The sequence below is a fragment of the Dendronephthya gigantea genome, unplaced genomic scaffold, assembly GCF_004324835.1.
Source record: "Dendronephthya gigantea isolate DGI-Jeju-01 unplaced genomic scaffold, DenGig_1.0 000012F, whole genome shotgun sequence".
NCBI classification, from domain to species: domain Eukaryota; kingdom Metazoa; phylum Cnidaria; class Anthozoa; order Malacalcyonacea; family Nephtheidae; genus Dendronephthya; species Dendronephthya gigantea.
Genome location: NW_021163022.1, coordinates 138,319 through 162,450, shown reverse-complemented (window position 1 = coordinate 162,450; position 24,132 = coordinate 138,319). Strand labels below are relative to the sequence as shown.

Genomic DNA, 24,132 nt, shown 5'->3' with positions numbered 1-24,132 from the left:
TTTATTTACTAATACGCTATTTCCCAAAATTCAATCATGATAATTATAATAAAAAATAGTTAATGAAATATGGATACGTTTGCATTCTACGTGAGGAAATAGCCTCGCTGAAAATGACTGGCAAGAAAATATATTTTACCAATTCTTTCCACTTTGAACTTTCCTGAAGAAAGCAACACATTTCCCCCTCATATCATAATACTAAATGAATCAATAATATGGATTTAAACACGTTTGGAAGACAAAATAAGTTCATTTGTAATAAGTTCGTATGTTAAGCTCGTATACAAACAGTTAAAAAAGAAAACAGAAATTAAGAAAAACCCAAATTCTGCATTGCCACCGGTTTCTTGTTCTCGGCCCCAGTCTGCGGTTGATCAGTGGATGCACGGCGACGAGATCGTTTAATCATAAAGAACAAAGCACCAATAAGAACCAGACTGAGACACCCAAATCCAACTACGAAACCAATCAATGTAGCGCTTACACCAGATTGACCTTAAAAGTTGTTTACTTAATTAGAATCTTCTGCCCATGCGCACAGCGAGAAGAAAATTATCTGATAGAAACTAAACTTGTGTATGACTTAATAACAAGGTCATACCCTAGAAGATCGCTTTCAAATACGTCACAACTAAATAAGGTTAGGCTGAGGAACCCAAGAAGGACGTGAATACTTGCCTCTCCTCACACATTCGTTATGTAATTGCCGCCTTATTGGAAAGGACTATTTTACCACGGGTGTTATTAAAACTGAATCTTGGAAGTTGGAAGCTTACCCTTTTGGTTCTTGTCGGTTGGTTTCTTTGCATGCATTAATGGACCAAATGACAGCGCATACTTTCTCGATGCATCATCTGATGGTTTATCGGCAGCATCGCGACGAACTCGTCGTGGACATGAAGTACTTCGGGAGCAGGTAGAGTTAGAATCATTTCTGTAACAGACAACAAGATCGCAGTGGAGGTAGACGAACCGATGTTGTGAGAGAAAGCGAAAAACCTGAATACTGAAACGTTGTACAGAACTCATCCCGTATGAATAATGGCGGATCGTCTCATCAGTCTTTATCACAGCTAAACGCAGAAAAGAAAATACATTCCGATCAAGAGTCCTTCACCTGCATCGGTTTATTTGAATTCAAATACATGTACACTGATAATATTTCCAAGTCTAGATAGAATATTGTTATGTAAAAGAATAAAATCATTGACTTTTTTATCAGTCTGAAACCCTGCATAGATGTTTTTACTTACCCGTCATCAATGAAGACATACTGTGGAGTATCATAAGGTCTGTTCGTAGGTGTAGCTCTACACGTCTCTGCGCGCACGACAAGATCTGAGTTGCTCGTGTTTACAGAATATTGTATATAAAGATAATCCGACAGCGATTTGAGAACTGGATAATCTTGTGAAGTGTACGAATCACGATAATTCCAACTCTTGAAAACATCCATTGACAGAGAGAAATTGCCTTTTCCACCTTGAAAGGAAGATTTTTGATTTACAAAGTATGTAGAAAAAGTAATGTTTCATTAGCTAGTTATTGCGGTTAAAATGCTAAAAAAAAACACATGGAGACAATTAAGTTGCCCGCTAAAACTAGAAAATTGCTTTCTAAAACGTGTAGTTCGAAGTTATACTGAATACTTTTTGTTATCAAAACTACTCATTTTAATACTTTTTACACAGAAGCCTCTGCAAAGGAGAGTGACCGAACTGGTCACCGATATTTCGGAGAGACGAACGTAATTTAAAAAACAAAAAAAAATTAAAGTAGCCAATAACGTGAATAGCCAATTGTTTTGAAGCAATAATCGAAATGCGACACAATAGCATTAGAGCGTGTTTAATTGTGACATATACTTACTCTGAACAACGAGCGTTCTTTCTTTTGCTGGGGCAAAACTGAATGATCCAACAGTACGTTTTCGAGGATATGAACACGTCATGTTGGCTTTGAAGAGATAATTTCTTGTGATAACATCCGAGCCATTATAACTCTGTTCCACCTCAGAAAGAGCGTTGCTAAAGTAGAGGGTTTGATCGTCTTTTGTGAACACTGTTCCACAACCAGTAAGTGGAGTTCTTACAATGACATGAGTTGAGTTATAGCTTGCTTTACAATATCGATTTCGGCTTCGAAGATACAGATTGTCGATGTTGACGTGTTTTGGAAGATCTCCGCGGTCAAATACAGCTGTCATGTAGTCTTTGTCACAAAACACTTGGAAATGAGATGCTGGAAAAACAAAAGTATAATCAACAGTATTGTTGTCGTTGATAACATAATCACTACCATTGCCATTGGCATCCGGCGGCCATGCATTTTAACTCTGCCACCATCACTGTAAAATTGCATGTCAGCATAAATCTCACCGTTGCATGTCTGGGAAGACATCTTTCCTGCAAGACTTTCTAGTTGGGAAAAACTGTTCAAAGTGATAACATGTTGATCCACTGGGTCTGATGCCATTTCTCTCAGTTCGTGCATGGATAAATTCTGTCCAATCCCAACACTGAATATGACAACCCCATAGTTTTTCAATTTCCGAGAAGGTCCGCTGATCTGCCCTGTGTTACTATACCCGTCTGTCAAGATTACCAATACCTTTTTAAACTCTAAAATTGAGCATAGTTTTTTTAGGTCGAAGCTTGGACTAACATGCACAACCACTTTGTCAAATAACTTTGTCAGGAGAGTAAGGCCTGAATCACACTTGTCCTAAGAATCTGGGATCAATTGTTTTACTTTCCGACAGACAAAGGATTTTGCGCCCAGTGACCTCAGACAAAAGGAGTCCCACATGCTTTATTAATAGAGCAAATGTGTACTAGGCTTTATAAATTACTAATCACTAGTATCACTATCGTACCATCATACAAAAAATTTCTTTTGTTACCTGCACAAATTTCGCTACCATCGGATATATAGCGCCTTCAATCATATTTCCCGCCGTTGGATAGGACGATGTCACGGGCGAATTATAAAATTGTTAAATTTGTGAAATTTGAAACTTAATTCTTACCTGGTCCTCTGGCTCCATATCCTGACGTAAACATATAATTATATGCCATGTTCAAAGCAATGCTGGTGGCAGTCCCTCCGCCTGTATATTGAATTCTATCCACGGCATTATCGAACTGGCGTTTATCAGAAAAATATGTCGAAAAGGAAATATGAATGTTTCCAGAGCTTGCAAACGACATCACAGAAACCCGGGTCTCTTCTTGTCTAATTGTATAGAAGTTTGTGAGATCTTTTACAAAACGTTTCATTCGTTCAAAGTTTGTGCTCCCAACACTGCCAGAGTTGTCCAGTATAAAACCAAGATCCAACTTCTTTTGACATCGTGTGAAATTTTCTGCAAGAACAAATCAGCTAGACCTTATAAAAATCCAATTCTCGCTAGACCTATAGACCACTCCGTGAAAAAGTAAAAAGCGATCCCCGTTTTTTGAGGGAAATCTTTTCGCCGGCAGTCATTTTGCTTGCCAGATTTCCATTTCGCTTTGCATCCTGCGTAAACGGACCAGGTTATTTTAAGACCCATGCATAAAAGAAAAATTAATATTCTCAAATTTTATTTAATCAAGAACTGATTCTAGAAGAATAATTGAAGATATAAATATCCCTGTAATCGTGTATTCTTACCGGTACTTCCATTGTTTTTGCATCGAACACCAGCGTCTTCACTGTGGCTACAACTGTGACGACCCCAACCTGGATGTCTGCATGAAAATAGCGACGACTCAGAACCTCTACAATCAACATCATCAAGCCAAATCTGTCCAGTTCCATCGCGAACATTATGACCCTGATAAGCAGCTTCTGCATCTTGAAAACCAAGCTGTCTGCAGACAACACGAGCATCGTTCATATCCCAATCATCATCACAAACTGTTCCCCATCTGCCGTTATAATAAACCTCCACTCGTCCTTCATTGTATGAACCATTAGCAATTCTCACGTCTAAAAGTCAAACCCGAATTTGAACGATAAACGACAAAAGCATGAACTGAGACAAAGGAAGCAAATGGTGCCCAGGCAAAAAAATCCCAAAAATTGTTTTCAGATCCAGGATGCAAAAAATTTAGTTACGTCAGTAACGTTACGTTTAGCTTATCATTCGACCAAATTGAACAACAGCACTGGAACCAGTTGTAAAAAGGGGTTTAACTATAGTTAGTGGCAGATTTGGAGTCAAATACGATTTAACTATTCAAAATGTTCAACCAGCCCCTGGAGTATACATAATTTGAAAACCCAAAGTGAAAAAACAAACCTCTTGAATGACAGTAATCTTCATCACTTCCATCATAACAATCATGACGACCGTTACAGTAGGAATATGAATTAATACACTGGTAGCCATTTCTACATCGGTAATCATTGTAGTTACATTGTATAGAAGACGTCATCGGATATTGTCCTGTATGTTAAGGATAAAAAATATTTTTTTATACGTGTTACGACAACATAGCAATTACCGCTTTGCTATGAGTTCTCACTTTGGAAATGAATAAACATCTTTGGCCTGCGCAATGCGATTTGAGCTATTTACTATATATAGTAAAGAAACGCATGCAGTCAGATGCAGCCTGCATGCCGACTGGTGAATGACATCACGATATGAGAGGAAAAACTGTTGAATGTAACGTTGTAATGAATATGAAAAATGCCAGAAAATGAAGATGTCAAGTGAGTATAAAATTTACTAAACTGAATACGGCAAAGGTTTCATTAAATGAAAATATTTTCACGATACATACCTGTTGACGAAGGTTGAATCGATGTATTAGTTTGACTCACTGCAAGTTAATCAAATTTCAAAAGCTTGCATGGACCCCGTCAATTCTCAACATCTACTACTATACATAGCAAAGCCCAAGCAACATACAAACGTCATAAAACATCTGTAGCTATATCTGTGCAGGAGGGCATGTTAAACTTTCTCGAAAATTGAAATGTAAAATTTGGGGAACACGACCTCTCCGATCTCAGGTATTGCTCTCAGCTAAAGTCGAAACTAAATATTAAAATAAAGCAAGGTTTGAACGTTGCAACGAAATGGTTCTAATACACAATACCCTATGCATTCGATCACAAACGACTAACAACAACATGCACTTAATGACAAAAAATTCGCCTCGTGAATTTCTAATCAGTTTCTGTTTAACAATAACAACAACATATTTTTATTTGTTACTCTTTTCAGTATTTAAAAAATGCTGGCAGGAGGTGTTACGACAACATAGCAGTTACCGCGTTGCTATACGTTCTACTTTGGAAATTAACCTTTGCCTTGGCATACGCAATGCAATTTGAGCTATTTATTATATTATAGTCAGTAGATGCAGCCAGCCATCCCTCCCCCTCCGACGAGTTTGTGGTTAATGACATCACGATATCTCACGATATAAGAGGAAAGAAAAACTGTTGAATGTAATTTAGTAAATTAATTAGCAATGAATGTGAAAAATGCCAGAATATGAAGATATCAAGTTAGTAAAGTTTACTAAACTGAGTCGGGAAATGATTTAGTAAATGAAAAGATTTTTAATATACGATACGATACATACCTGTTGACGAAGGTTGAATCGATGTACTAGTTTGGTTCACTATATTTAATATATAATATATTATATTACATATTTAATGATTTTTACTTAATGATTATTCTATTGAGGATTTTTAATTGTCGTGGAACTGTGCATGGTATGTATTAAAAACCTTTAGCTATAATTATACTTTCAAAATCCCCAATGAAAAATTTAAGGTAGACTTTTCTATTTTGTATCTCCCGATCGATGTAAATATGACTGAAAGATATGAAGAGCAAGTCTGTAAAACTTTAAGTTAATAATGGCGCATGCATGGATATGAGAAAATATATATATAGTTAATGAGTTAACGGCAACCATGGTTTTAATAAATGAAAGTAATAACCATGCACACAAAGATTAACTTTCACGACCCAACGTTTCGGCACTCCGGTCTAATGTCTTCAGACCGGAGTGTCGAAACGTTGGGTTGTGAAAGTTAATCTTTGTGTGGTGGTTTCTTTCATCTATTAAAACCAGAGTACCGATAATTACGACGAAATGTATATAATGAAATATATATTGTTTATAATTGCACTTTTTCTACATATTTTATAATAACCCGAGAATATTCAATACACCTGAAATACTTAGTGGAACCGAAGATGATTTAATGGCTTTTATGAAGGAATATCCGAGCAGAAAAAGTTACGTTGTAATTGTTGTTTGTGATTTGGAGGTATATATGCTGGATAAACTACCATCCGGCATGCATGGCCAAATTAATGTTTTGACATGCACTCAAACTGAATATTTGAAATTGTATACAAGTTAATCAAATTTCAAATTAGAGCGCGAACCCTGTCAATTCTCAACATGTACTATACCCCCTGTTTAGTTCAAAAAATTATTTGTGTAGGGGCTGTTTACATGAGCCCGGTTACCCGAGATTCAACGAAGCGTGAGAGGACTTTTGAGGTATTGAAATAAGTCTTTATGACACCAAAGAAGCACATGCTTATGTGGTGATCATACGACTGCCAGGATCATGTTATCTGCATTGCCTCAAAAATTATCTCACGCTTCGTTGAATCTCGGGTAACCGGTCTCATGTAAACAGCCCCTAAGGTTTATAGCGACTTTACCGTCCGTTTGCGCAATATTTCCGCATACCACCTCGTAATTAAAAACGTTTGACGAAAAATTCTGGTTCATGAGAAAAACGCTCGTTTTCTAGATACGTTCCCTGGGGTTAACTGGACGCTAATTCTAGCTGGTAAACTCAAGACAAGTATTGAAACTTAGCTATTAAAACTTATATTATTGAACTTATACTGAGTAAGTCTTAAGCGCCACTGCATGGAGGCGACTCACCATTAAATTCAACTCTGGAAGGAAATTTTGAGAATTATATGCACCTCAGTCCACAGACATGTCAAATGTGCAATTCCTCAGTAATTATCAAGAATATCATAACGAGATGAAACATAGTTTCTTATGAAAACTGAGAAATTCTCAAAAATTGCGCACGTTTCCGGGTCGCGTCCGGTGTGTGTTGGCGTTTAACCACACCAAAAAGCCCAACCAACATATGTTTGTGTATGGGCGATTCATATATTAAGTTATATTTCATAGAATACAGTATAGATGAAAGTACATGATAAACAGAAAGTATCGTGATCTGTGACAGTTCTCTACGTTTCCGTCAAGATTTTTTCTCTTCTTCTCGACAAAAAAGTTATAAACTGAATATTTTACTGTCTCTTATTAAGGCATGGGTTGAAATTGGATTTTGTTCATCTACACAAGCCGCTACAAATGACCAGGGGTTTTTTCAACATTAAAGCCAACCAAAGGAAGAGTTAAGGAATTATTGCGAACTGGAAATTCGCAACGGAACTAGAACAAATACTTACAACTGGGTGTTGCTTGGAAAGAAGGCGAGGATTGTATATTATGCGAAGCCACTGCTTGCGAAACGCACAACACTAATGCACAAAACAGAATAAGTCGCATTTTTCACAGTTCACGCAACAGCTTCCCTTTTGATTTTGTTCACAACGTTGACTGTCTCAGTCGTCTCTGTGTAATGCGATCCTTTTCTATATCGAAAATTCTGCTTATATATCCTGGGAAGAAAATATGCATGGATTGTTAATTCGTGGGTGTAAATCTAACTATCAAATTGTCGCATATATTGGAAATATAATTAACATGCAAGAGATGCCGACAGAATACATTCGACAGGCAGGCTAGGATAAGGACGGGCTTTATAATCGTGGCAAATCCGTAATGTGGAGTAGTGTAGCCAGCCTCACGAGTACCACGAAAGATTATCGGTGATATAACGTAATATAATTAACATGCAAGAGATGCCAACAGAATACATTCGACAGGCAGACTAGGATAAGGATGGGCTTTATAATCGTGGCAAATCTGTAGTGTGGAGTAAGAGTAGTGTAGCCAGCCTCACGAGTTCCACAGAAGATTATCAATGATGCCCTCAATCAAAGCAGTGAAGATTGAAACATGACGAATGATAATATTTGCCAAGAATGCTTTGTGACTTATCATATCTTGTAAAACATAAACCATAAATTATTACAAGTTTAGGCATATCAATATCCCGTATGACTTAAGAATACATAATAGTATATATAGTAATAGTATAGCTTGAAGAGATTGATTAATATAGACTGGTAATGTCTTGGGTTACGTCGTAGCCTCTGCACGACTGCACCCCCAGTTAAGTCGAGATTATATGGATGAAAACAAGGGAGCGTACCGGAGAGGCTGAAGGTTTAGGGCGGGGGGGGGGGGGGTTGTCGAGCCACAAAGCGGAACTTTTTTATCTTTTGACCAAAAATTAAGTAAGAGGAGCTGGCTTTACCGTTCTACTGATTTTCTCCTTGCTGATTTAAAATTTCCTCTAAATCGTCTGTTTCTGGTAATCTAGAGACGAAAAGTCAAGGATTTTCTCACACGAAAATAAGGTCGCCTTAATACTATAAAAAACGTTAAAAAATTTACAGAAATGACAAATGTTTGACATATATTGAAACCTGGCTGGCAAGCCTAATTAAAAAGGGTCTAGAATGAGCTGGAATTTTAGTAAGATTTTGCCGCTTCATCGTCCACAAATCTTTTGAGACGCACGGACAATGAGATTCCTGCCTAGTTCAAAACAGCCGTAACGCCTTAATGATATTTTGTATATTTATATACATATCCGCTCGCTATTTTCTATGGGTAGAACAAGAGCATAAAACAAAATATCTCTATGGTTTAGTTATCTATACAACTAAACAATCCGCATACAAACAATTCAAATTAAAAAACACAGGTGATTAAGTGTACTCCAAATCTTGTATCTCGATCGCTTCCTTGTTTTCGACCCCAGTTTGCGGGTGAACAGTGGATCTATGACGACGAGGTCTTTTAATCACGATAACCAAAGCGCCAATAAGAATCAGGCTGAGGCAGCCAACCCCAACCAAGGAACCAAGCAATGTAGTGTTGACACCAGTTTGACCTTAAGAATTGTTCACATAGTTATTATAGCATGTCTTGCTCTAGCGTGTCACGTGACTGGGGTAACATCCTAGGTTCGGTCGCGCATGCTCTAATCACACTATGCTTAGTGTGCTATTATCAAAGATGTATGTACCAGATATTCTATTGTCATGTAAAGCGGGTCTTCCATCTATGGTGGGATTTAATAGGATTTTGCCTTTTTATATCAGTATTGTTCGAAAGCACACAAAACGAAAGTTAAAAGTACACGCACAGAAACCGCCTCAAATCAGTTACCTTCGGAGCTCTTGTCAGTTGATTTCTTTCTATACATTAATGGTCCAAATGACAACGCATATTTTTTTGATGCATCATCTGATGGTTTATCGGCAGCATCGCGACGAACTCGTCGCGGACATGAAGTACTTCGGGAGCAGGTGGAGTTAGAATCATATCTGTAACAGACAACAAGATCGCAGTGGAGGTAGACGAACCGATGTTGTGACAGAAAGCGAAAAGCCTGGATACTGAAACGTTGTACAGAACTCATCCCGTATGTATAATGGCGGATCGTTTCATCTTTATCACAACTAAACCAAAAAAGGATATACTTTAGCTCTTGTGGAAAATTATTAGTTTTTCTACAAGTTCGAATGTTACGGGTGATATATTATTAACCTCCGCGTATTTCTGATCGTGTTCTAGATGTAAAATAATCTGATAAAATATCTGAAACCCCTGTATAAATGTTTCTACTTACCCGTCATCTATGAAGACATATTGTGGACTATCATAAGGTCTGTTCGTAGGTGTGGCTCTACACGTCTCTGCGCGCACGACAAGATCTGAGTTGCTCGTGTTTACAGAATATTGAATATAAAGATTATCTGACAGAGATTTGAGAACTGGATAGTCTTGTGAAGTGTATGAATCACGATAATCACTTCTCCTGAAAACATTCATTGACAGAGAGAAATTGCCTTTTCCACCTTAAAAAGAAGAATAGGGAACGTTTTAATTTTAGGGAGTGCATGGGTAAAATATTTTATTTTAGGTACTTGTAGGTTAGGCTTAAGCAGTCAAGTACTTCTTATAAATTATATCGAAATTCATCTCTTGTTGAATATCTTATCTGTGCGTCGTAAGAGTAATACAGAATATTGAATCAGGATTTTTTTACTGTGATATTCGTAGGACACTTACTCAGAACAACAAGCGTTCTTTCTTTCGCTGGTGAAAAACTGAAAGGCCCGACAGTACGTTTTCGAGGGTATGAACACGTCATGTTGGCTCGGAAAAGATAATTTCTTGTGATAACACCAGAGTGACTCTGTTTCACCTCAGAAAGAGCGTTGCTAAAAAAGAGAGTTTGTTCGTTTTTCGAAAACACTGTTCCACAACCAGTAAGCGAGGTTTTTACAATGACATGAGTTGAGTTCCAGCTGGCTTTACAATATCGACTTCGACTTCGAAGATACAGATTGTCGATGTTGACGTGTTTTGAGAGATCCTCACGGTTAAATACAGCTGTCATGTAGTCTTTGTCACAAAACAGTTGGAAATGAGATGCTGAAAAAACGAAAACATCAGTGACTGTGTAATCATAATTGATAACATAATCAACACTACCATTTTCATAACCTTCAACATAATTGTAATTCCAGCATTTATTTATTAATCATCACTCTTCCATAACCATAATTGTCATCACATATTTATATTTAATAGCTTGAACATCATAATTGCCATCAACACCTTCATATTCGTAAATATACAATCTCACCGTTACATGTCTGTGAAGACATCTTTCCTGCAAGACTTTCTAGTTGAGAAAAACTGTTCAAAGTGATAACATGTTGATCCACTGGATCTGATGCCATTTCTCTCAGTTCTTGCATGGATAAACTGTGTCCAATCCCCACACTGAATATTACAACCCCGTAGTTCTTCAGTTTCAAAGCTGGTCCGCTCACCTGCCCTGTGTTACTATGCCCGTCTGTCAAGATTACCAATACCTTTTTAAAACCTAAATATAAACAGTACTAATTTTAGGTGGTAAATTGCTCATTTAAACAAAAAATTCTTGTTTTCATACATTTAACGAAAAAATGTAATATTGCAAAAACAAATAAACCTAGTAAAGAATTTCTGGGAAATCAGTATTTTTTGAAAAAGATTATACTATATGAATGGGGTTTTTTCGGATACAAAAATTTTCTTGTATAATTCGTCCCTGTCCGCAGGTTTACCTTTATACTAGAAAACGATCCACTCGAATATGGTCGAATATACCGGAAAATGGTCGAGTATAATGCGTTTAATCCGTTTTTCGAAACTATTCTTTTGAACAAACGCTATGGCTCAGTCATAACCATAGGATGTTATAACTTATGCAATCGGAATTTCCCCATAGAACGAAATAGCATCACATACAACGGGTAAAATTAGGAAAGTATAAGAATTAACTAGACTATTGTGAAGATGGTTTAGACGAACTAATAATCCAAGTGACTAAACGGGATTTTTTTACAACGTTTGATTCTTACCTGGTCCTCTGGCTCCATATCCTATAGTAAACATATAATTATATGCCATGTTCAAAGCAATGCTGGTGGCAGTTCCTCCGCCTGTATATTGAATTCTATCCACAGCATTATCGAACTGGCTTTTATCAGAAAAATATGTCGAAAAGCGAATATGAATGTTTGCATAGTTCGCATACGACATCACGGAAACCCGAGTTTCTTCACGACCAATTTTATAAAAGTCCGTCAGATCTTTGACAAATCGTTTCATTTGTTCAAAGTTACTGTATCCAACACTGCCAGAATTATCCAGTATAAAACCAAGATCCAACTTCTTTTGACATCTAGTAGAATTCCCTGGATAAAAACAACGAAAAGATTAATCGATAAATGGTTATAAAGATCAGAAAAAAATTCTTAAAAAAATCACTGTACCACGGACATTTTTACTGTTTCACGCTGGTTTTATTCCACTGATTTTGTCGTGATTCGTGAACAAGAAGTCATGAAGTCGCTCGAGTTTAAATTGTACACCACCAAAATAAACAACGGGACTAGCTACGGGGGCCTTTTGTATCAAGTGAAGCAGGTATTGAATGTGTTAACTTGAATATCAGTATGCGCTGAATATGTAGTTGTAAACAGTATCGTTGTTCTAAGGATAAAAATCTATAGTTTGCTTGTTGAATAAAACGATAGATTTGCTTTCTATTTTGAGCTTATAACCACAGTTTAAGCTAAACGGGCTTGATACAACCGGCCCGTGGAGTATAATTTCAAACCCAAAGTGAAAAAACAAACCTCTTGAATGACAGTTATCTTCATCACTTCCATCGTAACAATCATAACGACCGTTACAGTAAGAATTTGAATTAATACACTGGCCATTTCTACATCGGTATTCATTGTAGCGACATGGGAATTGTTGCTGTATGGATGAAGACATCCTTGAATATTGTTCTATTTGCAAGAAATAGGAACGTTACATGCAGAAAAATCGAGTTTTAATTAATACATTCACTGGCAGCCATTTCTACATCGCGTAACATGAAAATACCACGATTAAACTTCATGTCTGCGTGAAAATATTTCCGCGTGAATGAAATTTTTACCACCATTCATACCTGTCGATGAAGGGCGAATTGAGGGGCTCACTAAAAATAATAAATACAATAGTTTATTCAATAATTTTGCTTTTGTAACTGTTGAATTTCAGTATGAATACATACCACAGTTCCACGACCATTCATCACTTCCATCAGAGCAATCTCTCCAACCATCACAAAGATAATAACGAGGAAAACACTGGTAACCATTATTACATCTGAACATCCAATACGGACAAACAGTTTGTGATGCTGAATAATATCATATGAAAGTAATGTAAGTAGGAAAATCTCAGCTACTTCAGTTACTCAAAATATAAATATGGCTGAAAGATGTGAAGAGCATGCAGGACTGTGACATAATTGAGAAAGGTAATCAGCAGGGAATGAACAGGGAGGAGATTTGGCTGAAAATTAATGGTGAATACAATGAAGTGAATTAATTAGCAAGAGTTGCATTGTGTACTAGTATATAAAACCGCGATAAACTAAGAAGACTGGGTATGAAACTAAATAGCATATATAGGTGACTGTCATTAAAGCCGCAAATCAACTCAGATATGCATGAAATCAAGTAACTTTAGGTTCCTTGAATTTTGACTAAAGGTTTACTTTACTATAAAAGCTTTGAGAAAATAATTTTACATACCTGCTGACGAAATTTGAGTGCTATACTTTGCTAAAGAAAATCAACGCAAATATGGAAATTTTCAACTGAATAAAGTTTTAAGTTAAAAGCAGGAAATGTTCGAGTAAAGGTTTACACAATATATGAATATACCTGTTGGCATGATGTGATTGACGGCACTGCTTTGACTAACTATAAAACAATTAATACAAACAAATTTTCCAAATCGTATCAAAATATATGCTTGTCCTCTTTCAACAACCCAGAATAAACCAGTCTTTTTCCCCCGAGCAAACATTTCAACGGTTGAATTTAGGCTAATATAGTATACCAAAATACGTACCACAGTTCCACGACCATTCATCACTACCATCAGAGCAATCTCTCCAACCATCACAAAGAAAATATCGATCAACACATTGGTAACGATTATTACATCTGAACTCCCAATAACGACAAATAACTGGCGATGCTGGAAAATATCATATGAAAGTAAGACGAAAACTTGAGTCAATTGATTCAAAATGAACATAAAACAATTAAACATTATAAAAGAAAATTTAAAGTAGATTTTTCATTGGTGTTCAGGGTACGTAAATATGGCTGAAAGATACGAAGAGCATGCAGGACTGTCACATATAATAATATAACTTGCTAGAAAAGAGGAAATCATTAATTGCCTGAAAATCAATGGTGACTACAATGAAGTGATATATAGAAGACACAGGCTTCGAGCGGGGTGCATTGGGTTCAAGTATATAAATCGCGATAAACTATATATATAAGAAGCCTGTGTGTTAGCATATCAAAGCCTATTATAAACAATATAAAATAAAGCTTAGTAAAAGTAATTTTTGGACGCAAAACAACGCAAGAAAGGTTTGAGCAAATTAAGAGGTCCATGCTTTATTTACTTACCTCCTGACGAAATTGGAATGCTATACTTTGCTAAAGAAAATCAACGCAAACATGGAAATTATATCAACTGAATAAAGATTTAAGTTTAAAGGAAGAAATGTTCGAGTAAAGGTATACTCAATATATACATAGCTACCTGTTGGCAAGTTGTGATTAACGGCACTGGTTTGACTAACTGTAAAACAATTAATACAAACATATTTTCCAATTCGTATCAAAATATATGCTTTTCATCTTTAAACAACCAGGAATAAAGTCAATATACACCTTTTCCCCCGAGGAAGCATTTCAACGGTTGAATTTAGGCTAATATAGTATACCAAAATACGTACCACAGTTCCACGACCATTCATCACTACCATCAGAGCAATCTCTCCAACCATCACAAAGATTATTTCGATAAATACATTGGTAACGATTATTACATCTAAACTCCCAATAACGACAAATAACTGGCGATACTGGAAAATATCATATGAAAGTAATAAGAATACTTGAGTCATTTGATTCAAAATGAACATAAAATAGATCATAAAAGAAAATTTAAAGTAGATTTTTCATTGGTGTTCAGAGTACGTAAATATGGCTGAAAGATACGAAGAGCATGCAGGACTGTCACATACATATAACTTGCTAGAAAAGAGGAAATCATTAATTTGCTGAAAATCAATGGTGACTACAATGAAGTGATATATAGAAGACACAGGCTTCAAGCGGGGTGCATTGGGTTCAAGTATATAAAACCGCGATAAACTCTATATATAAGAAGCCTGTGTGTTAGTATATCAAAGCCTATTATAAACAATATAAAATAAAGCTCAGTATAAAAGTAATTTTTGGACGCAAAACAACGCAAGAAAGGTTTGAGCAAATTAATCCATGCTTTATTTACTTACCTCCTGACGAAATTGGAATGCTATACTTTGCTAAAGAAAATCAACGCAAACATGGAAATTATATCAACTGAATAAAGATTTAAGTTTAAAGCAGGAAATGTTCGAGTAAAGATATACTCAATATATACATAGCCATTATAAACAATATAAAATAAAGCTCAGTAAAAGTAATTTTCGGACGCAAAACAACGCAAGTCCATTTTACATACCTGATGACGAAATTTGAATCTTATATATTGCTAAAGAAAATCAACGCAAATATGGAAATTATAAACTGAATAAAGTTTTAAGTTTAAAGCAGGAAATGTACAGTAAAGGTTTATTAAATATATAAATTTACCTGTTAACAAAATGGGATTGACGGCACTGGTTTGACTAACTATATATAAAACAATTAAAAGAAACAAATTTTTCCAATTCGTATCAAAATATGATGTTTTTCCTATTTGAACAAGCCAGAATAAACCTTTCTCCCGAGGAAGCATTTTAACGGTTGAATTTCATAGCATACAAAAATGCATACCACAGTTCCACGACCATTCATCACTTCCATCAGAGCATTCTCTCCAACCATTGCAAAGATAATATCGATCAATGCATTGGTAACCATTATTACATCTGAACTGCCAATACCAACAAGTTATTTGTGATGCTGAAGATAATAAAAATATCGTGCTTATTGCACTTTTTGATCTTGCTATAACTAGTAGAAAATATTTAATACATCTTATAGACCCACTACATTCAATTTATTAGTACAGCACAGCTAAAATTGACACCCCTACCAATTGAATTTATCCATGCACGGCCATTGTATTATAGTACAACCTGAGCACGGATAAACTACACTTATACTAATACCAATTTAAGCCGTGTCGTGCCCATAAAGATTGAGCGTAGTGGGGCTCTTGAATACTTATGTAAGATATATTTTTGAAAAGAAAATATTGGATATATAAGATCATATTATTGGACACAAATTACACAATTATGGCTATTCCGAAGTTGCAGTAGACGACGTGTAATAATGATATTAACAAAGCATCATGGGGCTGTTATGAACGACGAGCTTTTCCTTCCATCCCTTTGCTTCAACCCCAACTTCACCATATGGGCAGTCGTTTATTCAAAATCAATTCAGTCCATGCACTCTGATTAACAACACGACATCAATTAGGTTTGACGCCAGTGAGACGCCAATGAGAGCGCACTAGCCAAGTTTGGGAAGCGGAACATGAAACCTTGGACCAATTCGCACTTGCGTGTACTAGCTTTTACGTTTGTGCGAAGGCTAGGTGACGGTCTGTGATGGATATAATAGCCAATAGGTTTTTTTTAATCTCATTCCTGATCAGTGAGTAGGAGATTAATTATTAAGCTACATGTCTTGAAATACGTTCTTGGAAGAGAACGTATTCTTGGAAGACAGCTAGGGAGCAATTCTTGGAAGACAGCTAAGAAGCAATTCTTGGAAGGAAACTATAGAGCTGTGTGGGAGTTCCTTCGAATAACATGTCATCAAAGGGGGTTCATCAACTGATTTGTGGAAATTTCTTGATATTTTAACTTTCGGACATTTGTCAAGGTTGTCGCTTAAATCTTGTGCATGCCCTGCTGGAAATCCAGCGAATTCCCGGAACGCAATTATAATTTTGGGCATGTGCATATATAGTGTCCTATTTACGCTACTTTCTAAACAGTAAAAACATACATCAGTATCTTTTGAACTTACTGACGGGACGATTTAAACAACTGGAATTACTATTAGAATATACACATGCATTAGCAACAAAGCTAGAACAAACACTCACCACTGGGTGTTGCTTGGAAAGAAGGCGAGGGTTGTATATACCACTGTGTCACTACTTGCGACACGCACAGCATCAGTGCGCAAAATAGAATAAGTCGTGCCATTTTCCAAAGTTCCCGCAACAGTTATAGGTCCGCTTTTGGTTTGTTTGTGTACAACGATGACTGACTCGATGGCGCTATGTTTATTGTTCGAATGAAATACGATCAGGCGATTCTTAATTAATCTTGTCTTTCAGCGAAAACGTCATTAATAACTGATTTGTTTGCAAATCACAAACATAGAAATATGCGCGGATTGTAATACAATAGTCACACACATGCATAGTTTCACTTTCGTTTACTTACAAAATCAACTACATGCTTCTGCTGATTAGAAGTTCAAAACATTTTATATCTTTGTAGATGTTATTTTACCAAAAGCGAAGTCCAATTAAATTGTCATACTGAAAAAGAACTATTTACAAGAGATGTCTAGTGGAATAGTGACATAATACATCTGATTATATTTTCCAATAGAATATGACATTTTTAAATGATATTATCAAGAGAAGGTTGTTTAGATGATCCCGCTAAATAATATAATAGTCGAATGATTTAAGTTATTTTTTTGTTAAACAAAAATGCTATCACGAAAATGCCATGCATTATTTTCTTACAAGTTATTTCATGTCTTATCTCGGATGCAGCAGCTAAAGCCTGGTTCTTGTGACGAAGAAAATTTATTCGAAATAACAAAGCACTTCATCGCATACACGATCAACACAAGGCAATACCTACCAGTATGCGTTGTTTGAAAAGAAGGCGAGAGTTGATTGGATTGTGCAGTCCACCAAGACCCGGCCACTGCTTGCGACACGCCAAACATCAGTATACAAAATGAAATAGTAAGTGGCATTTTTCACAATAGCACAGTCCAATACGCAGTCTTACTCTTTTCCAGACTTTATCAATGTCACTATGATGAGTTAGATCTGGCTCACTGCATGTGTCGCGAAAAATAGCTGCGTTTTTATTTTACATAAATATTTGTAGTCCAATCTTTCCCGGATTAAAGTGTAATTAAATAAAATCAGGTCTGTCTGTAACCAATCACGGGGCAGGAAAAGGAAAATAAGCAAGTTGTAAAACAAAGATTCCATGTTTTGTTTCCCTTTCGAGTTTAGCTACCGCGGCTTTTTCAGGATTTAAAATCCAAACATCGGATATTTTAATTTGTAGTGCTTTTGCCGACAGATATCCGACATGTAATAATCTGCAAGGTTACTACCCTCTGTTGAGTTATATTTTCTTTAATGGACAACTAAAATACACTAAAATTGAAAAATAGAGTTACAGAAACAACTGTTATAATATAACATAAATGCATGCATATCATGTGGTTGCTATCTTATTCATATAAAAATCTTTGCTTTGCTTTCCACAGCTTTTATTCACACAGTATATTTTCCCGTATTCACTTAATTAGTATTGTTCGAAAATGCCGAATGATTTCAGACTATTAATCCATGTGCTAAATAATTTAAGAGGATGAAAGCAGTGTTCCAGTCGCGTAAGCAAATATTAGCGGAGAACAGATTACCAGTGACGGCGCCAGAGGGCAAGGGGCATTGCGGGGACGTATTCTAGGACTTTCTGCTATATATAGCTGCAAAGAAACAGACGTTCAAAAAAGAGGGAAGAATATAAGTAAGAAGAAGGGTGTCTTGATTTTTCAGACAGCGTTGCACAAGACAATTCTTCGTAGTTTTGTCTATAATTAAATGGATCAAGCTACCACAAACTATACCCCATAACCATACTTTATTTTACTAATACGCTATTTCCCAACATTCAATCATGATATAATAAAACTAGGGATCCAAGGATAGTGCAAAGTTTTCATGCCCTGTAATACCTAAGCAACCAGACGTTTTCCCAACACAAACATTTTGACTTATGCCAGTAAAAATATAATGAACTAGGTTAAACATTCAATGGAAACATCAAAAGGAAATTACTCAAAGTACTCAAGTTACGTTAGTCGCGGATACTGTCACTTTTAAATTATAACTTTAGTTGCTCATGTAAACCGGGCGCAATTTTCCCAGTTTAGTCTCTTTTCAAACAACTGTGAATACATTCACTACATTTATATGATGGCAACAGTTTATCCGTCATTTTATAAGTATAGCCGAAATAGTTGCGTTGTAAATAATGTAAATAAACCGCGGTGCATATTTATTTCTATGATGTGGATACTTTGACGCGTAAATCGATACAAAAAAATATACTTATAATCAATACTGTATACCGCCAAAATGATTTGATTACTGCACAAAATGTCCGTTTTGTATAGTATCATTTATGTACTGTATGCAGAACACCAGGTATCGACTTGCTATCGACATAATATATACTCGTGTAAGAGATCTATCAATACATAAACAACACAGCGTCGTTTCTTCCTAACCTCTTAGCTCTATTTACTGAATAAACCTTCCAAATTATATTTGTGCTGAATTGAATGCTCGTAATTCATAACAGTCATAAGATGATAAATTGCGTAGATTCTCAAAGAATTGCTCGATTTTTACGCCCGGAATGTTTTGAAGCAATGCTCGTCGCTCCTCGTTTCTTTATATCGTGAGACGTGAATATAAATGTTCAAGGCTCTACGGCACATGCGCAGTTGCGACGTATAAGAAAAAATCGGGTGTTCCCGGGGGCAATTCTGCGCAAATCCCTTTGAAACAAAACCAAACCGCGGAAAAGCAATGCTTCAAAATTTACAGTGACGGTCAAAATTCCTTAATATTTTGGTGAACTTAGCAAAAGGGATGTAGAGCATTAATAAATAAAGCAAGTTAAACTACTGATCATATACAAAAAGGTACTATACTCATGAATAAACTACCCCCCGTAAAGTTTACACTATGACTGACTGACTGACTCGTTTGAATTTTCGCCACTCATCACAATACTGCAAAGTTTCTCAAACTTTGCACTAAAAATCGTAAAAAAATCAAATATAGATACGTCTGCATCAGTCTGCGTGAGGAAATAGCCTCGCTGAAAATGACTGGCAAGAAAATACATTTTACCAATTCTTGCCACTTTGAACTTTCCTGAATAAAGCAACACATTTCCCCCTCATATCATACTACTAAATGAATTAATAATATGGATTTAAACATGTTTGGAAGACAAAACAAGCTGATTTAAATGCTTCACTCTACAAATTATGTTAAGCTCGTATACAAACAGTTTAAAAAGAAAACAGAAATTAAGAAAAACCCAAATTCTGCATTGCCATAGGTTTCTCGTTCTCGGCCCCAGTCTGCGGTTGATCAGTGGATGCACGGCGACGAGATCGTTTAATCATAAAGAACAAAGCACAAATAAGAACCAGACTGAGACACCCAAATCCAACTACGAAACCAATCAGTCTAGTGCTCACATCAGATTGACCTTAAAATTTGTTTACTTAATTAGTATCTTCTGCGTGCAGCGGGAAGAAAATGATACAGCTATTTGCAAGACACTGCAGTTAACCGTGAAATTTTTATCACATTTGTTTACATTTCAAACTTTTGGGTTTAACCGGAAACGTTAAACGTTAAACTATCAAAGGTCAAACTATTTTTCCATCAAAATTTCCTGGCTTCAATTTGAAAGTGTGCATAATAGACCTTTTTCACATTGACGTCAAACGTCAAACGGCGGAAAGACTGATCTTATACGAAGTTTAATTGGCTCGATAGTTTTGTGAAGCCAATCAAATTTCGTATAACATCAGACTTTCCACGTTTGTTGTCTTCGAAGTTGCAAACTTACCCTTTTGGCTCTTGTCAGTTGATTCCTTTCCATGCATAAATGGACCAAATGACAGCGCATATTTTTCTGATGTATCATCTGATGGTTTATCGGCAGCATCGCGACGAACTCGTCGCAGACATGAAGTACTTCGGGAGCAGACGGAATTAGAATCATATCTGTAACAGACAACAAGATCGCAGTGGAGGTAGACGAACCGATGTTGTGACAGAAAGCGAAAAGCCTGGATACTGAAACGTTGTACAGAACTCATCCCGTATGTATAATGGCGGATCGTTTCATCTTTATCACAACTAAAGCGAAAAAAGACAATACATTCCAATCAAGAAATGGCTTCACCTGCATCGGTTTATTTGAATTCAAATATATGTTCACTGATAATATTCCCAAGTCTAGATAGAATATTGTTGTTTAAAACAATAAAAACATTGATTTTTTTATCAATCTGAAACCCTGCATAGATGTTTCTACTTACCCGCCATAAATGAAGACATACTGTGGACTATCATAAGGTCTGTTCGTAGGTGTAGCTCTACACGTCTCTGCGCGCACGACAAGATCTGAGTTGCTCGTGTTTATAGAATATTGAATATAAAGATTATCTGACAACGACTTGGTAACTGGATAGTCTTGTGTAGTATACGAATCACGATAATTCGAACTTGTGAAAACATCCATTGACAAAGAGAAACTGCCTTTTCCACCTTGAAAGGAAGATTTTTGATTTACAAAGTATGTGGGAAAAGTAATCTTTCATTAGCAAGTTATTGTGGGTAAACTGTAAAGTGCTGAGATAAATACATGGAAGCAATAAGTTGCCCGTTAAAACTAGAAAATTGCTTCCAAAAAAGCGTAAATTAGTTACTGAATACTTTTTGTTACCGAAGCAATTCATTTTAACACTGACTTTTTACACAGAAGTTTCTGCGAAGGGGAGTGACTGAAGCTTGATATTTCGGAGAGGCGTACGTAATTAAAAAAACAGTTATGAATAATTGAAATAATAAGTAATATCATATAATCATATAATAATTGAAATAAGCAATAATTGAAATGTGACACGATCGCATTAGAGCCGGTTTAATTGTGACATATACTTACTCAGAACAACGAGCGTTCTTTCTTTTGCTGGGTCAAAACTGAAAGATCCAACAGTACGTTTTCGAGGATATGAACACGTCATGTTGGCTTTGAAGAGATAATTTTTTGTGATAACATCAGAGCCACTATAACTCTGTTCCACCTCAGAAAGAGTGTTGCTAAAATAGAGGGTTTGATCGTCTTTTGTGAACACTGTTCCACAACCAGTAAGCGAGGTTTTTACAATGACATGAGTTGAGTTATAGCTGGCTTTACAATATCGACTTCGAAGATACAGATTGTCGATGTTGACATGTTTCGGAAGATCTCCGCCATCAAATACAGCTGTCATGTAGTCTTTGTCACAAAACACTTGGAAATGAGATGCTGGAAAAACAAAAGTATAATCAACAGTGTTGTTGTCGTTGATAACATCACTACTATGCAGCTATGCATCTTAACTCTGCCACCATTCACTATCAGCACTGTAAACATGTCAGCATAAATCTCACCGTTGCATGTCTGTGAAGACATCTTTCCTGCAAGACTTTCTAGTTGAGAAGAACTTTTCAAAGTGATAACTTGTTGATCCACTGGATCTGATGCCATTTCTCTCAGTTCGTACATGGATAAACTCTGTCCAATCCCCACACTGAATATTACAACCCCATAGTTCTTCAGTTTCCGAGAAGGTCCGCTCACCTTCCAGTTACTATACCCGTCTGTCAAGATTACTAATACCTTTTTAAACTCTAAAATTGAGAAGCGTTTTTTTAGGTCGAAGGATGAACTAACATGCACAACCAAGCGTTATGTAAATAACTTCGTCAGGAGAGTAAGGCCTGATTCACATGCTTGTCCTAAGAATCAGAGATCAATTGATACAAGATACAAGATATTTATTTACCCATAATGTTTAAACAGAATTGTTACATCATCATAATAATTATAACATATTATAGGGTAATTGATGACCTCCTGAAATAACTATTAGGCTAAAAATACCAGGAGGCCACAAGAGATTTGGAACCATATACGTTACATATCATGTACTTTTACAAAATAAATTAACACAAAAACTGACAAAGTTACATAAATTATTAACACACCAAGTTTTTCTTTTTTTTTTTAAAGAATTCATAATTTTAGATAAAAAAAGAGCCTAATATTTACTTAAAAGCTCCATTTGTAGATTCTTTTTAAATTGATTTATGGAAAATAACTTTTTTATATTATCCTGAATTGAATTCCATACTTTTGGCCCTTTAAATCGGATATTAAAGAGACCATAATTTGTTCTTACTTTTGGAAGATAATAAGATTGTTTTACAGAAGATCGAGTTTCGTAGCTATGTACTTGACTGACTGCAGTAATAAATGTATTTAAGATAGGAGGAAGGAATTTATTATGGATTTTCATAATAAATAAAGCAATATGAAATGTGATAAGGTCATTAAACTTAATGATTTCCAATTTCTTAAATAAGGGACTTGAATGCTCATCAAAATTTGAAAACGTTATAATTCGTATCACTTTTTTCTGCAATATAACAAGTGGTTGAAGGTTTGTCTGATAAGTACAACCCCAAATGATCAGACCATATATTAAAAATTGATAAATTAAAGCATAGTAAAGGTTGGTAAGTATCTTTGTATCAACATAATATCTAAGTTTAGATAAAATTCCTATATTTCTTTTTATTTTTTTTGCAATATAATCAATTTGGGATTTGCAATTCAAATTAGAATCAATAAATATACCAAGATATTTTATACAATTTTCTCTTTTCAAGAGTTTATCGTGTATAATTAATTGTAAATCTGTATTTAATTTTTTTTAAGGGGGATGAAAAATGACAGATGAAAAATTGTTTTACTTTCCGACAGACAAAGGATTTTGCGCACTAGTGACCTCAGACAAAATGAGTCCCACAGGCTTTATTAAAAGAGCAAGTGTGCTTGTATACTACTAGGCGTTATAAATTACTAATCACTAGTATCCCTATCATACCATCATACAAAAAAATTATTTTGTTACTTGCACAAATTTCGGCTTTCGCTGCCATCGGATATATAGGGCCTCCAATCATGGAGATGATGTGACACGATGTGACAAGCGAATTATAATTTTTTTTAATTTGTGAAATTTGATACTTACCTGGTCCTCTGGCTCCATATCCTGACGTAAACATAGAATTATATGCCATGTTCAAAGCAATGCTGGTGGCAGTTCCTCCGCCTGTATATTGAATTCTATCCACGGAATTATCGAACTGGTTTTTATCAGAAAAGTAT

The 24,132-nt window shown here is 35.8% G+C and overlaps 3 protein-coding genes across 3 annotated transcripts in view; all 3 read right to left on the bottom strand.

The window, feature by feature from the left end:
• Positions 1-1,052, bottom strand: part of LOC114519003 (deleted in malignant brain tumors 1 protein-like) — a 44,866-nt gene extending 43,814 nt beyond the window's left edge. Inside the window, exons 1-2 of the mRNA XM_028539060.1 lie at positions 780-1,052; positions 140-498 (exon numbers count right to left, since the gene is read on the bottom strand). The gene's annotated coding sequence lies outside the window, so the exon portion shown is untranslated. The remainder of the gene's footprint in view (positions 1-139; positions 499-779) is intronic.
• Positions 1,053-8,753: 7,701 nt separating this feature from the next.
• LOC114519064 lies at positions 8,754-15,506 on the bottom strand. Its single transcript, XM_028539117.1, has 18 exons — positions 15,473-15,506; positions 15,342-15,371; positions 15,133-15,162; positions 14,569-14,697; positions 14,373-14,411; positions 14,237-14,266; positions 13,662-13,790; positions 13,472-13,510; positions 13,340-13,369; positions 12,814-12,942; positions 12,709-12,738; positions 12,386-12,544; positions 11,606-11,941; positions 10,843-11,085; positions 10,263-10,628; positions 9,820-10,048; positions 9,357-9,649; positions 8,754-9,078 (listed from the first exon to the last, which is right to left on the bottom strand). The coding sequence occupies exons 8-18, from the start codon at positions 13,479-13,481 to the stop codon at positions 8,894-8,896; spliced, it is 2,010 nt and encodes a 669-aa protein (XP_028394918.1). The 5' UTR covers positions 13,482-13,510; positions 13,662-13,790; positions 14,237-14,266; positions 14,373-14,411; positions 14,569-14,697; positions 15,133-15,162; positions 15,342-15,371; positions 15,473-15,506; the 3' UTR covers positions 8,754-8,893.
• Positions 15,507-15,632: 126 nt separating this feature from the next.
• Positions 15,633-24,050, bottom strand: LOC114519002 (ZP domain-containing protein-like). The gene is made up of 6 exons (XM_028539059.1): positions 23,996-24,050; positions 22,350-22,589; positions 21,859-22,224; positions 21,233-21,461; positions 20,758-21,050; positions 15,633-15,784 (listed from the first exon to the last, which is right to left on the bottom strand). Exons 1-6 carry the CDS (start codon positions 24,042-24,044, stop codon positions 15,633-15,635), a joined length of 1,329 nt encoding a protein of 442 aa, XP_028394860.1. The 5' UTR covers positions 24,045-24,050.
• Positions 24,051-24,132: the final 82 nt, after the last annotated feature.